At 35.6% G+C, this 16,072-nt stretch overlaps 1 protein-coding gene across 3 annotated transcripts in view; it reads left to right on the plus strand.

Moving 5' to 3' along the window:
- The window catches only part of UHRF2 (ubiquitin like with PHD and ring finger domains 2), a 77,346-nt gene extending 61,640 nt beyond the window's left edge, over window positions 1-15,706 (plus strand). For 2 of the 3 annotated variants that reach the window (XM_025432123.3, XM_049116085.1), the window contains 7 exons: window positions 2,137-2,243; window positions 5,581-5,743; window positions 6,425-6,565; window positions 8,216-8,312; window positions 8,491-8,648; window positions 13,638-13,736; window positions 14,679-15,706. In XM_025432123.3, coding sequence (XP_025287908.1) covers window positions 2,137-2,243; window positions 5,581-5,743; window positions 6,425-6,565; window positions 8,216-8,312; window positions 8,491-8,648; window positions 13,638-13,736; window positions 14,679-14,825 — 912 coding nt within the window. In that variant the 3' untranslated portion in view covers window positions 14,826-15,706. The remainder of the gene's footprint in view (window positions 1-2,136; window positions 2,244-5,580; window positions 5,744-6,424; window positions 6,566-8,215; window positions 8,313-8,490; window positions 8,649-13,637; window positions 13,737-14,678) is intronic. The other variant, XM_025432124.3, reaches the window with a different exon arrangement.
- The last annotated feature ends 366 nt before the right edge of the window (window positions 15,707-16,072 follow it).

The following is a 16,072-nucleotide window of genomic DNA, read 5'->3' on the forward strand; positions in this document are numbered from 1 at the left end:
GTGATGACAGGAATGGCAGCATCCACCTTACTGTGTTAGGCAGCTACTTTACAACTTGAGAGAAGAGTTGAGATTGGGAAATTGAGTCACTCTGGGGCAGTATAGTATATCTCCTATAGCTGATGTCTTCTTATGTGATGAGGTATTTCCAGATAAGCAGTCTTCTTTAGGCTATTGACCCATAGGGATACAACTTTGTGGAGTATGGACTAGAATAAGTAACAAATTTGGGCTGATCATTTTTCCTTAGGGAAATTAATCTGAACTAATATATTGGCTGAGCTCTGACAGTCTAACAATTCTTTTTTCCCCCTAATAATTAAGGGTTTCTGTCAGTATGATGATTGAAGTATAGATGAGTTAATGACATAGAATTTTAAGTACCCTTACTTGATTATTTGCGTTTTGAAAACAATAATCAGAAACTTTCATTTTTGTTCTTTCATTTTAAACACTACTGAGCTTAGGTTGCTCTCCTAGTCACAGTACCTTTTCCTTTATAGCACTGCGACAAGTGTAAGTTGACAGGGTTATGAATATGAACTTTGTGAAGTCCATCCAGATACCATTTGGAAGACTGTTTCTGATTAAGAAGTGTTCTGGGCTTGTAGTTTATCAGATTTCCTTCAAATGGAATACACACTAAATATGAAATTCATTAATGCCTTAGTCTTTAAAATGTAGTCTTCAATATTAGATGAATAAAAAGTGAAGTCAAGACTTTGGATAGATAAAAACATTTTTTAAACCATGAGATTTGGGCAGCCCAGGTGGCTCAGCGGTTTAGTGCCGCCTTTGGCCCAGGGTGTGATCCCGGAGTCCCGGGATCGAGTCCCACGTTGGGCTCCCTGCATGGAGCCTGCTTCTCCCTCTGCCTGTGTGTGTGTGTCTCTCTCTCTCTCTCTCTCTGCGTGTGTGTCTCTCATGAATAAATAAAATCTTTAAAAAAAAAAAAAACACATGAGATTTTAGTTATGACTTAATCCAAAGGAAAAAAAGATGCAAAATAATTGACCTTTATTATAGACAAGGACTTAGTAGGGAAAATTCTGTTATCTTAAGTTCAGCCTAATAAAATCTTGAAATGAAGAAGAAGCACTATTGGGTGGGGGAAATGGGTGAAGAGGAGTAGTAGGAGGTACTCTTTCTATAACCGGAATACAAGGCACAGCATAACGAGTACAGTCAGTGGTATTGCAATAGCACAGTATGGTGACAGTAGCTATATTTGTGGTGAGCATAGCATATTGAATATATGCACTTGTTGTATCACTATGTTATACACCTAGACTTAACAATGTGCATCAACTGTAATCAGAAAAAAAAAAAAACACCACTATTTTGATGTTAGTAGAGTTAATTTGTATACTCTTACTCTTCTCAATTCATTTTGAATACTGAATCAAATAGAGACTTAGTAATATTAATATAAATTTGTAGCTATCACAGAGGTATTTGTGGTCCTAGTTTATGTAAGATCTACTTCCTTTGGCATGTTTTTTTTTTCTCATATTTAGTAGACACTTTATACAAATTTTACTTTTTAAATTCTTTTCCAATGTTCTTTATAATGATAGGCAGTTATTTCACCTGAAGGTAGTTTGAGTGAACCTATACAGTATGAAATGTGGGGAATTTACTATGCTGTTAGGATTTTAATTTTGAAGTTGTTTTTTGTTTTTTGTTTTTTTTTTTAATTTTGAAGTTTAACAGCAAACTTGAGTATGGCATAGATTGCTGACAGGAAATCAGATATGAAGTATTTACTAAAATGGTAGTCTATAAAAACCTATAAGATAGTATTGATGTTTAATACATTGAATTAAATGAAACAATATTCCTAATCCATAAGATCTTATTTTGTAACATTCTAGAGATTATTCAATTATATATATAAGAATGGCCACATTTGGAGGTACTGGAAGTTCTAACTTTAAAATGATCAAGTGATATATAACTTGAAGATATACTACATACACAGCTGCATTTGAGATACTTTGGCAAATATCTCTCAACATACCTTGAGAGAATGTGTAAATTCATAACATCCTAACCAGATGTTCTCACTGTAAAATAAGAATCGGCAAGAATATACTTGGGTTTAGGTATCTTAATGCTGAAAATCTTTTCCTGTAGGACCGAGGTGATGAATTCACATATACTGGGAGTGGTGGTAAAAATCTTGCTGGTAATAAAAGAATTGGTGCACCGTCGGCTGATCAAACATTAACAAACATGAACAGGTACTCTTTATTAGAGTTTGTAAAGACTATTTGGGCTTTGTATAAAAGTTTGATTATAGTAATATAATTTGTAAGTTAGACTGTAGGGAAGAATCTTAAATTAAGAGTTAAAAGATCTAAATTTAAAATCCCATTACCTTATTATATAATTGTATGTAAGCATTCTAACTTATGTCTTCATACTGTTTTTTAAATGACATAATTCCCAGTCTTAATATATGTGCTTTGTATTTGAAAACATGTTAAAACATTTGAAGGAAGGGAACCTTAATAACTGAAATTGAGGACAAGGTGGCATTATCTACTACCCCATAGGTCAAAGTAATGTTTTACTCAACACAGATTTATCTTTTAAAGTAATAAACTTCTTTTTAAAGGAAACTCACTAGTGAAATACGTTTATTTTTGGGAGCCACATCAGATAACTTAATCAGAACCACACTCAGGGTGCTTTTAGAATTTATAATACTGTCTTTTAAGTGTTATAAAAGAGAATGCTTAGTTATAAAAGTGACCTTTTCTAAGTAAATACTCATAAAGCATTACGAAAAGAGCCACCTTGTGCAACTTTGTTCTATAGGAGTATTAATGATATTCCAACTTCATGGAAACAAAAAAAATGACTTCAAAATGTTTTTATATGCATGCTAGTAGCAGTAATAAAGTGAACCAAATCATATAGCAATGACCATACTATAACTTGTCATATTGATAATTTTTTGATCAATTTCATAAAGTTGAAATTTCTATATCCTATTGTTAAAGGTGTTTTATGGATTATTGAGTAAAAATGAGTATTTTTCTTTCTTGAGTCTAAATCACTCGGTTTTAAGTAGTGTGCCCTTAATTTCTGATTACCGTGTGAAGTAAAGAATATGCCAGTATGATTTCAAGAATTTGTTGCATACCAAATTATATACAGTCTGTTTTTTATGTCTTCCTTCTATATTATTTCTGACAGTAGGATTATTTAACTGAACCAGCAGAGGAGACAGGTCAGATTTGCTGGTGAAAACATTCCTGAGGCAGGAATCCAGTCCCCAGCTAGTCTTTTTCTAGCAAAATAGCAGCTCTTCAGTAGGAATGATCTTGAAAGTAATTAGAGATATTTTGATGTATTTTTGTCAGTGAAAGTGCAAAAGGGCTTGAATTTGCAAAGGGGCTTTTTCAAGTTGTCAAATCTGAAAATTATATTTACCTTTTAATAATTATTTTGCTTGAATGAAGTTTGTTTACTAACTACCTGTACTTGTAATATACATGGTAAATATTTTCCAAGCTTTTAAAGAATCAAGTATAACCCTGTGTACCATATGTTATATAATCTTATTAGGAAATAATTGACAAGTAGTAAAAATATTTATATTGAAAGGAAGGTAGTAAATATAAAATACTAACTCCAAACCATTTAGGATTGACTTAACATAGGGACTCTGACATCCATTCAATAAGTTAATACATGAAAAGCTTTGAGTACGCATTGTGATTATAAAGACCTCTGGGCAAGGATACCTGTATTTTTTATAAACATGAAAACTGAGATGAAAGACCCTTAGTTCTGACACATATTATACTCTTTCCTAATATATGGTCAAGTTCATTTTTGCTTCTCCACTAAAAGGTAGTTTGGCGCCTGCTTCTTGCTTTGAGAAGTTTGTTCCTATTTCTTCTCAGCTCTTTCATTTATGAAACTGAAGAGGGCAGCAAGGTAACCTGTCCTTCCTTTATCAGGGCAGTTACAAGCAATTGATTGAACTGTAGAGTTATGAAAAAGCCTTGTTTCACCTAGTTTGATCTTCCTGGATTCTTCACATACTTATGTGAAGCTAGAAGTGAGTTATTTATGCCAGTTAGCGGTGACAGTCATTCTGAATGAAGGTGCCTGTAAGCACCAAAGTATTCCCCTCATTAATATCAAAAGAGTATTTGTCCTTTTCCTAGCTCTTTGAGATGAAGCATGTATATCTTAATAGGTATTACATTAATAAGATGGAATACTAGCCCTAGAAGGTTGGCTTCATTTTCTTCTACCTCTGAGAGATTTTAATGGATCTCCCTTTGAGATGAAAAAGATAACTTGGTCAACTTTAACTATTTGACCACATTTATAAGACTTCTTTTTTTTTTTTTTTAACAAAACACTTCATTTACTTTAACAATATAACTGATCAAGAGATTTGAGTAGATTAGACATTTGGTCATGAGGCCTTTTTTTGTGGTTTTTTTTTGGGTTTTTTTGGTTTTGGGTTTTTTTGTTTTGTTTTGTTTTTGTTTTGTTTTGTTTTTAGCCTTCATAAAAAGAATTATACCTTGAAAAAGTACTTTGTATCATATCTGAATTTACCAAATTCGGGGTGTGTGTGTGTGTGTGTGTGTGTGTGTGTATTTTAATCTTATATGTTCTCAGTAGTTTCTTTTCACTGAAGTTAGGAAGTAGATATCTGAAAAGAAGAAAATAATTTTAAATAGATTCTAGTTTGGTGGGTTTTTTGTTTTGTTTTGTTTTTTGGGGTTTTTTTTTTTTGTTGTTGTTGTTGTTGCTGTTTTTGTTTTTTGGCAGGACTAAGTTCTCCCAAGAAAGGTCTTCTAACATAACCTTACTGATTAATTACTAAGTGAGTACACATACTAAGGAAGCTTCAAATAAATCAGGCGCTTCGCCCTCAGTGTTCCTCCTTGTTCATGTGTCATTGTAAAAATAGTGATCTGGAGGAGCCAAAAATCTGTATCGTCATGACTTAATACAGGCATTTGAATGCTTCAGTTTTATTTAAACTTTTTACTGGAAGTCTTTTTAAACGATACTCTCATATTAAATTTGTTCTTTAATAGCTTCTAAACATTAAGGAATCTCTCTCATCTGGAATGTGGAAAGTAGACTTAGAAAGGTCATTTGTACCTTGCTGACAAATTTATTTTCCTGAATTTCTTTCTACATTATTCCAGCAATTTACCTCACTCCCTTATCAAAAATAAATACTACAACAATCACTTGCTTTAGTTTTCCAACTTTCTCCCTTCCCTCAACAAACGTTATTTTTAAAAAATTCCATGTATTTCTAGTTGTTTTCTATTATACGTGGCACAGATGTTATTACTTTCAGAAGAACCCTACAGGCTATCTGAGAACCAATCCCCTGGCTTGGGGGTGACATCAGAAAACTGATTTGTCTTCTCTGCTGGTGGGGGAAAGCATAATCCTATTATCTGGAATAATATGGAAAGAATCATAGAATCTTAACCATCAGGTAAGGCATAATTCACCTTTTAATTGAGCTAATAATGCGATTATATACTTAAAGATTACTTGGTATAAAGACTTTGTTTTATTTTTTAGGGCATTGGCCCTAAACTGTGATGCTCCATTGGATGATAAAATTGGAGCAGAGTCTCGGAATTGGAGAGCTGGTAAGCCAGTCAGAGTGATACGCAGTTTTAAAGGGAGGAAGATCAGCAAATATGCTCCTGAAGAAGGCAACAGATATGATGGCATTTATAAGGTGCTCTATCTGGCATGACATCTTGTTCGTCATTCTTCCTGGGCTTTCAAGACAGGGTTGCCATGGGGAACTACTCTACTGGGGTGGGCTAAAGGAAACGGTAGATCACCTTAGTTGGTATTTCTACTTTTTCTAGAAATGTAACAGATGCACAAAGTGAGCCTTCTAGCTTTGATGCTTTTCCCTTAATGCTTATTTGAAATCTATAAGGGCAAAGTTAAATTTGGGGTTACAAGTATATATTCTCTATGATAAAACTGTTTGCATAATGTGGCCATTGTAGATACTGATTCTTTACATCTTTATAATTATTTTAATTGTAATAGATTTCAAAGCCAAGCATGTTACAGTTTGTAAAATAGGTTGTTTTCTTTGTTTAAAAAACAGAAGCATTTACTGCCACCATTTTTATCTACTGTTATGCAAGATTCTATTAGTAAGCATAATCCTGTTAATATTTCAAATTTATAGCAATGTGTACTTAAATGGAAACTATCTTAATTAGGAAATAAAGTCAAAGCAATGTTTTAGTGCTTTGAAAAGAAATATCTTTTATTTACTATTCCTATAGCAAAGCAAGTATCTTTTGAAGTTGCATTTAGTTCAGTCAAGTGTAAACTAATAATACATTATGAATAAGCTTAAATATTAAATCTCAAACTACAAAATACTATGATTTAGGTGGTGAAATACTGGCCAGAGATTTCATCAAGCCATGGATTCTTGGTTTGGCGCTACCTTTTAAGAAGAGATGATGTTGAACCTGCTCCTTGGACCTCAGAAGGAATAGAACGGTCAAGGAGACTTTGTCTACGTTTACAGGTTAGATTACATTTGTCTAGGCCACTTGTATGTTCACAAAAACGCATACCTCTGTAGTATCTTTGTGCCTTAACACTGGATACAACTCACAGCAATCAATCAGTAGACTGTAAGGGGTGAGGAATGAAATCATGCAAGTATGCAGGAGGAAAACAAGTAAAAAGGTAGCATTCTCGGGTGTCAAAACTCCCCTAAGACCAACCATTGTGCTTGGGAAAACCTGGGCCTTTAATGAAAAGTAAAATATTTCCAATTCAATTTGGAAATGACTTGAAGAATGAGGGAGAGGGGTACATAAAATTTACATAAAGGAGGCCTTAAGAAGGGACATGTATTCTAGAGGGCACGGGGTATGTTTCTGGTAGGGGAACGGGGAGGTGGCTTGAAAGAGTGGTCTGCTTCCTACCCTTCTCACTTTTCCTCACCCCTTTTTTCTCTTCCCCCTCAAAGCTGCTTCCCTGTCCTGTCACCACCTTTAGTGCTTTGCCTTTTTTTTCCCCTTTGCCCATGTTCAGCTGTTAACCCATATAAGACTTTGTTGGTTTTGTGTGCATAATGGATGGTATGGCTACATTCCCCATCCACTGCCTATGCACCCTAGACTGTCCCTGACACTGACTTCAGAGCATGGTTTGAGTTCATCCTCCATCATTCCCCATTGTTGTGCTTCCTGTAAAGACTACCAGCTTTTCATTTCCCCTGGCTCTGCCCACACTGCATGTGTAGGGGCTGAACTATGGGCAAGTGTCTGACCACCCAGGCAGGTGAGTGTGTGTTTTCTAGTGCAAGTCTGTCTGTTTTTGTTCTCTTTTTAAACTTGTAGAATTAATTGTTTCATTAAGTAAATGAGACCCATCAGCTGCTAAAATAACTGCCAAAATAATTCTTTTTATAACTTATTAAATCCATTTTCAAAAGATTTTTTTAGATCCATTGTTCAGCAGAGCAATGTTCTAGAAAGGTTAGATGTGAAACTGTAAGCAGAAGCATGTAAGCCCATCTACTGTGATAAGTTAATAATGTTGATGGGGCCTGAAACATGTTAAGCTTTAAATATCAGGGTTATCTACAAAGCATGCCCCCCCCCAAAAAAAATGGGTATCCAATAAAACACAAATAGGTAGAATTTATTCCTTAAAATCTGACCTTTAGCTGATAAAGAATTCAGTCTTTTAAAAGCCCCATTTCCCCTCTTATTTTGGGAGATAAGAAATTTGGCCCTTAATGTTGGGAGGGTGGGAGTTGTTTTCTTTTTTAAAGATTGGATCCACAACTGAGTGTAATACCATCTGTATGAGGACTATCCTGTGCTCTCTGGTTGATCTCTTCACTTTATATCTAGATTCTTCTCTTAAACTTTTTAAGCCACTTAGGCAAATCTGCTGAAAACTTGTGTTTCTTTTAGAGCTGAAACTAAGATCATTATTTTATGAAATGGAATATCTTAACAGTCAAAACTACATGGTCTTACACTGAATTGGGGATATTGATGGTCTTCTGTCCTTTAAATGTCTGTTTCCTATATATAAAGTCAGTTTAGGAAAAATATACTCTTACCCCTCCCCTTTTTAATTTCTCAGCAGCATCTAGAAACCACCCCGTTCTCTGTGAAGCTTAAATCTATATTGTACTTTCCCCCCCCCCCCTCAGTATCCAGTAGGTTACCCTTCAGATAAGGAAGGGAAGAAGACTAAAGGACAGTCAAAGAAGCAGGCCAGTGAGGCCTCGAAAAGGCCATCTACAGATGGTAGGTAATGATTTTGGACATAAATACTGTAAAACATAGTTACTGATAAAAATATTAAGACAATAAATTGAGAAACTCATAAGAAATTAAACATTACTGGTGCCAGTTAACTCTTTGATCTCATAGTTCTGCTTGGAACCACTCATAAGTCTGCTTATGTATTTTTAAATAAATTTAGGTGATTGTCCAAGTGCCTCCAAAGTGTTAAAAACATCAGATTCAGCAGAAGCAGTTGAGGCTTTCCAACTAACCCCTCAACAACAGCATCTAATTAGAGAAGATCACCAAAACCAGAAGCTATGGGATGAAGTGCTTGCATCTCTTGTGGAAGGTCCAGTATGTAAAGGTTTTTTAAATAATGTAATATTAACAAATAGTGAAAATTAATATCCTTACAAGTCAGTCAAAACTTTGTTTTTATGTAATCATCTCATCCAGGGCCACTACCTTTCAGAAATAATCCAAAGTAAAACTTTTAAATGCTTTTTGATTGATTTTAGGCCTCTTACTTTGTTGGTTTGACCTCTCTGTGCCTGAACCTAATCATTTATGTTGAAGGCACCTTTCATGGGAAGAATTTTAAGTTTGTGTAGCACACTTAATTTAAAAACTCATCAGGAAATTTTTTGCTGTAGTTCAAAGTTATCTGATGGTGTAAGTCTTAAGCAATTCACATGCTTAACCTGGTAGTAACAAAAAACAAAAAAATGTTGATTTCTTTAAATACTTTATATGTTTTGGATTTTTTTCCCACTTTTTGGTAGTCATGAAATTTTAAAGTGAAAGGAAATTAAAATTGATGTGTGGATTTTGTTTTGTTAAGCAGTATTAGGCAAATGTTTATCAAATCCTAGAAGCTGGAATTTCAAATGTGAATTGTCTATTCCTTCTTGGTTCACTTTTATTATGTCTTTAATTATGCTTGAAGTTGGAATATTCCATTTTATTAGATAGCAACCCGTTGCTAGGTGTAATATAGTTACTTTTCTGGGTTTGTTACCTCTGTACAACTATTGTGAGTGAGCTTTAGCCTCCTCTTGAATTTTTATCCTGTCATCTTCTAGTAATTTCTTCCCAATGTTCCCTTTATTTCTGTCTGTGCAATACAGAACTTCTCATGTGTCTGAAATGGGGTTAGTTCTCCTTCTGTCTAAATTTAGAGAGAACTCTGTTTTTGTGTTGCTTTTTATTTGAAAAATAGTCACCAATATTAAGGAAGAACGTTCCCCGGTACAATTTTTAAACATTTGTATACTCATTTTAAATATATATTTATAAATTCATATAAAATATATGCTTTTTAAGATTTTACTTTTAAGCAATCTCTACACCCAGCATGGGGCTTAAACTCAGAATCCCAAGATTGGGATGCCTGGGTGGCTCAGCAGGTAAGCATCTGCCTTCAGTTCAGGGCGTGATCCCAGAGTCTTGCATCAGGGTCTCCTTGAGGAGCCTGCTTCTCCCTCTGCCTCTCTGTGTCTCTCATGAATGAATAAATAAAATCTTAAAAAAAAAAACAAAACCCCAAGATCAAGAGTCACATGCTCTACCAACTGAGCCAGATTTAGCCAGGTGCCCCTATTTATTCATTTTATTTTATTTATTTTTATTTTATGTATGTATTTATTTCTGAGTAATCTCTACCCCTAACATAGGGCTCAACTCACAACACCAAGATCAAGAGGCTCATGCTCTACAGACCGAGGCAGCCAGCCAGGTGCCCCTAATTTTTAAGCTTTTAGAGCTATATCAAATACTTTTTTTTTTTTTTTTTAAAGGAGAGCACCATGGGTGTTGTGAGGATAGATAGAATCTTAAGTAGGCTCCACAGCCAGTAGGGGGAGCCTGATGCGGGCTCAAGTCTTACAACCCTGAGATCATGACCTGAGCTGACATCTAGAGTCAGATGCTTGACTGACTGAGCTACCCAGGCACATACCCTTCAAATACTCTTTAGATTTATATTGGAGTCATCATTTCCTTTACTTATAAAAGTGAAATGTTGGGTTATTCTTGGTAAATGAGGCTTACATGCTTGGAGGACAGAAGGAAATTAATTTAGTTCTATGTGAAGTGTTAACTTGCTTTTAGCCAAGAGACCCAGGCATAATGAGAATCTGATTCTGGTAAGTCCTTTTCACTTAGAGAAAGCAAGATACAGCCAACAGTTGTTGATCATAGTCTAATTATTCTGATTGGAGAGGATACAGATGGTTAGAGATAACTCAGGTGAGTTCCAGCTCCTTTGTAGGCAGGAGACAAAGTAGTAGATATAGGTGAAGGAAAAGGCCACATAAGTGTACTGGGAAGTTCTTTGGCACATCTGTTGACTGGATTGGACATGTGTATTTGGGCTTCGGTGTGAGACTTTTAATATGTATATCTTGTTTATCAATTAAAAAAAATATTGAAGTAATTATATCCTGTGAGACTTGGCAAACGTATGCAAATCAACATTTGTCAACTCTTCTTTCAGTGTTATTTTTATATGAAATAGTCACCAGTTGACAGTTTTCAAACCACCAAAAAAAAGACAAAATATTTGGTAGGCTGTTATTGGCAGGATCTTACTGCCTGAGATGATTGTGACCTTGCTAGTATACATACATACATCTGGATGTTTATATACTATTGTCATGGGCAGATTTTATGATTTTATAACCAGGAACACATTCATTAAACCAGGAAACTTCAAGTATTAGCTAATGGTGACTTTTAAATAAATGCATATATTTTATATGCTACCCTCTCAGGCCCAAACTGCTTGAGCTACAATGACCTCTGTGCTATATAAATACCAGTTCCTGCTCCTAAGCCATTATACCTTTTCTGCTTCTCTACACCTTCTTGTGGCTCACTCCTTCATTCCTGTAAGTCTCTGCAAAATACTAGTCCTCAGAGAAGCCTTCCCTGACTACCCTTCAGAAACAGCCACTCTTTACTCATGCTTTAATTTGCTTTGTTTGCTCAGGTACTACAATCTGATATTGATTTTTTTTGTCTTATAGCTTACTGAAATAGCTTACTGAAAGGTATATAAAGTTCCATGAAAATACAGACTTCGCATTTTTATCACCACTACACAGATGAGTACTTGACACATTGTAGGAACTCATAATATTTGTAATACATGTTAGAGATATCATGGAGATACCATAGAAATTATCAGTCATTAACAAAGTAGTGTGTCATGGAGAAGGGTACCTGGTATTAAAGTTTGAGTTTTTTCCATATCTCCTCTAAATGGTATATTCTTTCAGTGTGTTCGGTAATACTTTGTTGATAATTTATATAGTGTTCATAAATAAGTTCCAAGGTAAAACTTCAAAATGAGATCTTTGATTTAATTTGCCTGAAATTCTTGGACATTCTTTTTTTGTTGACCAAAAAAACAGACATAAAATATATTCTTGTGGGGATCCCTGAGTGGCTCAGCAGTTTAGCACCTGCCTTCGGCCCAGGGTGTGATCCTGGAGTCCCGATATCGAGTCCCACATCAGGCTCCCTGCGTGGAACCTGCTTCTCTCTCTGCCTGTTTCTCTGCCTGTCTCTCTCTCTCTCTCTCTCCCCCCTCCCCCTTCTCATGAATAAATAAATAAAATCTTTAAAATATATATATATATATATATATATATATATATATATATATATATATATATATATTCTTGTACTACCCAAAATAACTGAATGGAAGATTAGCATGTGACTATTCAAAAAAACTACTTACCATTCTAGTTTAAAAGAAACAATTGGGTAAAATGGAACAGTAATGGCTTTTGATGAGCATAAAAGTACCTACCCATTTGATCATCTTTGCTTTAGATGGCTCTGACTTTTTTTTTTCTTTTAAGATTTATTTGGGGGGATCCCTGGGTGGCTCAGCAGTTTGGCGCCTGCCTTTGGCCCAGGGCGTGATCCTGGCATCTCAGGATCTAGTCCCACGTCGGGCTCCTTGCATGGAGCCTGCTTCTCCCTCTGCCTTTGTCTCTGCTTCTCTGTGTGTGTGTGTCTCTCATGAATAAATGAATAAAATCTTTAAAAAAAAAAAAAAAGATTTATTTGAGAGAGAGAGCGTGAGCACATGGGCGAGCCACAGGGTGGGACAGAGGGAGAGAGAAGCTTTAGCAGACTTCTTGATGTGCTCAGAGCCTGATATGGGGCTTAAGCTCAAGACCCTGAGATGATAACCTGAACTGAAACCAACTATGCCACCCAGGGGCCCCAAGATGGCTCTACTAGACTTTATAATTTAGTCTCAGTTTGAATAAAGATTGGCATTAGGAAAATACGGGATTTTTTTAATATTTGAGTTAAAATACCACAGAAGATAATCTTATGAAAATAAATGTTGGGATCCCTGGGTGGCGCAGCGGTTTGGCGCCTGCCTTTGGCCCAGGGCGTGATCCTGGAGACTGGGATCGAATCCCACGTCGGGCTCCCGGTGCATGGAGCCTGCTTCTCCCTCTGCCTGTGTCTCTGGCTCTCTCTCTTTCTCTCTGTATGACTATCATAAATAAATAAAAAATTAAAAAAAAAAAAAGAAAAATGTTGATTCTTCACAAAGCATTAGATACAGAGTATTAGTACTTTTATTTTTTTAACTTAAAAAATATTAAAGTAGGGCAGCCCAGATGGCTCAGTGATTTAGTGCTGCCTTCAGCCCAGAGTGCAATCCTGGAGACCCAGGATCGAGTCCCACGTCGGGTTCCCTGCATGGAGCCTGCTTCTCCCTCTGCTTGTGTCTCTGCCTCTCTCTCTCTCTCTCTCTCTCTCTCTGTGTGTCTCTCATGAATAAATAAATAAAATCTTAAAAAAATATATATTGAAGTATGATAACAGCAAAAGACTGAATAAATAATATATGTTCACATACTAGAATACACCAGCGTTTTTTGAAAAAAGATCTGTATGTGCTGACTTTGAGACAAGCTGTCCATGATTGGGTTGTTTTTGTTTGTTTTTTTTTTTTTTCCAGGTTTTTATTTAAATTCCAGTTTGTTAACATATGTCTGTGATTGTTTTAAAGGGGATAATAGTCATCTCTGGAATGTGAGGTTTAAGGGGAACGTTCACTTTTTAATGCTGTATATTTTGACTTTGCACCTTTTCCAATCCAATTCTAAGGTTTAAAACTAAGTGTGTATCTTAATAGAATGAATAGAGTTTCTTCAATTTTATTTTATGTGTTTGCTTATGGTTACCATCATTTTTTTTAATATAAAATGTATTATAGTGACAAAGACATTTTTTCCCTAATTACTTAAAATCTTATTACTATTTTATGAAATGCTAACCTTTTTTTCTTCCCCTTGGGTATCATTCTAGAATTTTCTGAAAAAATTGGAACAATCTTTTATGTGTGTCTGCTGCCAGGAGCTAGTTTACCAGCCAGTGACAACAGACTGCCTCCATAATGTCTGTAAAGTAAGTAGATTTCTTTCTCATTTTCCGTTGTTAGGACGAGAAAGCATACACTAACCCCCAAACATGTTTTTAGCATGTAAAGCATATTTCTGTGCAGCAGAACAGTTGTGGAACCTTGTCAGTTAAGAATTAATTCATTACGTTTTGGTGGCAATATTTGTTTTAGTTCTGCAGTAATAGTCAAATATGTATAGTTGGGGTATGTTATGTTTGTAGTTATTGAGAAGAGGTTGAAATGGAGAAAGTGTGGTGTCATTGCTGTTTTTTACGTTATAGCTTATATAGGTTTCCTATATTATAATGCAAACTGAAATAATTGCATCCACTTAATGGAATCTAAAACAGATGCTGTCTGGCAGCATGCCCAGAGGAGTTGAATATTATATTATTAGTGTGGTGTGAAGGGAAAAACTGAGTTTTATTCAAACCACGGATGGAGTCCTGCTCTACTGCTCAGTGGTTATGTGCCCTGACCTAATTTCTGAACTTTAGTTTCTTTAGTAAAATGGAAGTAAACCCTCCGCATACGTGTTTGTGCCTGACCTATATTCTGGAAGACACGTTCTACGTTGGTGATTTTATGAAATGTATAACTTAGTTCTGAGCAAGGGAATCCTAAATTTTTTTTAGGTGTTCTATCATGAAAGAACAGGATTAAAATCCAACCTGGAAGATCAAGGTAGTGGAAACCATACATGAATTCTAACACTCTCATTTTATTGGATGAGGAAAAATGAAAGCACACAAAAGTTGGTCATTTACCAAAAGTCTCACAATGTGTGCTAGAAGTAGAACTTGAATCTGTGTTTGTAGACAAGTTTTCACAGTGCAGATTCATCCTAAGTTTCTAGTTCCTATTTAAAAGTATAAATCATTGACTTTTCTACATACTATTACTCTGATGAAATTGGGTATGTTCTTGTGTTTTGGGTTTTGCCTTAGGATTGCTTACAGCGCTCCTTTAAGGCTCAAGTTTTCTCCTGCCCTGCTTGCCGACATGATCTGGGCCAGAATTATCTCATGATTCCCAATGAGATTCTGCAGACTCTACTTGACCTTTTCTTCCCTGGCTACAGCAAAGGACGATGATTTGTCTACTTCTACTGTGTTGCTCTTGATGGCTTTTTGGACAATAAGGAATCTAAAATGGTTGGGGGGAGCGGGGAGGGTGGAAGCGCAATGGTGGACCATATCTCTCACGTTCTGAAGCAGCTAATCCTCTTTCCTACATAGCCATTATGTTGTTTGTGTAGTAAGAGGCCCATTTCTCAACTGTCTTTTAAATATCAAAAGGTAGTTCCTGTCAGTAACAACTAGTTTTAAATGAGTAAGAAGTCAAAGCCTCAGCTCTAGTTGATATCCAAGTTATGATTTATTTTGCAACTACCTCAGGACAGAAAAGACTTATGGGAATTTTTTAAATCATTGAGTAATTAGTTAAATGAAATTTTAGCTACGCACTGCCTCCCAAATATTAGTTGTGCCTGGTTCGTGTAATTTGATTTTACAGAAAAGGAAATGACACTCAAGATCTTTGGAACACAGCTTCTGTATTGTGCATAATACATTTTTAATGTCTTCTTCCATTACAATGTGTTTTGCAAGGACAGGTTCATTTTTTAGCCCATTTTGTGAGCGCCATTGTGCTTTTTTCTGGTGTTTTATGCAAGTTGACTACTAATGACTAATGAGAACAATATGAATGCATTGTTGCTGCATTAGTGTAATGTGGTGTGGTTTTGCACTTACAAGAGGTATTCAGATGCTCTAGTTGTAAATGTTCATGAAAGCCTATTCTGTACTAGTCAAACTGCTTTTAGTGAGTCTCACCAGTGGTTTTACATCTGCAGAGCATTGAGGGCTGGGCTGACTTTTGAGAGGAATGAAATTGCTTCATATTGTGACCCTAAATTTTATATTCACTATATTCCCTAAAGTATACCTTAATAAATATTTTATGACCAGAAAAATAGCTCATCTTACTTCATTTATTTACATTTGTCTGGCTAATAGTGAATATTTTTAAGAATTAATCAGTATTTCATATATATACATATATTTTTTTAAGATTTTATTTACTTATTCATGAGACACAGAGAGAGGCCAGAGAGACATAGGCAGAGGGAGAAGTAGGCTCCTCACAGGAAGCCTGATGTGGGACTCAGCCCTGAACTGAAGGCAGATGCTCAACTACTGAGCCACTCAGGTGTTCCTCATTTTATATTTTAAAACAGACATTTTCTGGGCAGCCTGGGTGGCTCAGCGGTTTAGCACCACCTTCAGTCCAGGGCGTAGTCCTAGAGACCCGGGATCGAGTCCTGTGTCGGGCTCCCTGC

This window comes from Canis lupus, chromosome 11 (genome assembly GCF_003254725.2).
Source record: "Canis lupus dingo isolate Sandy chromosome 11, ASM325472v2, whole genome shotgun sequence".
NCBI lineage: Eukaryota > Metazoa > Chordata > Mammalia > Carnivora > Canidae > Canis > Canis lupus.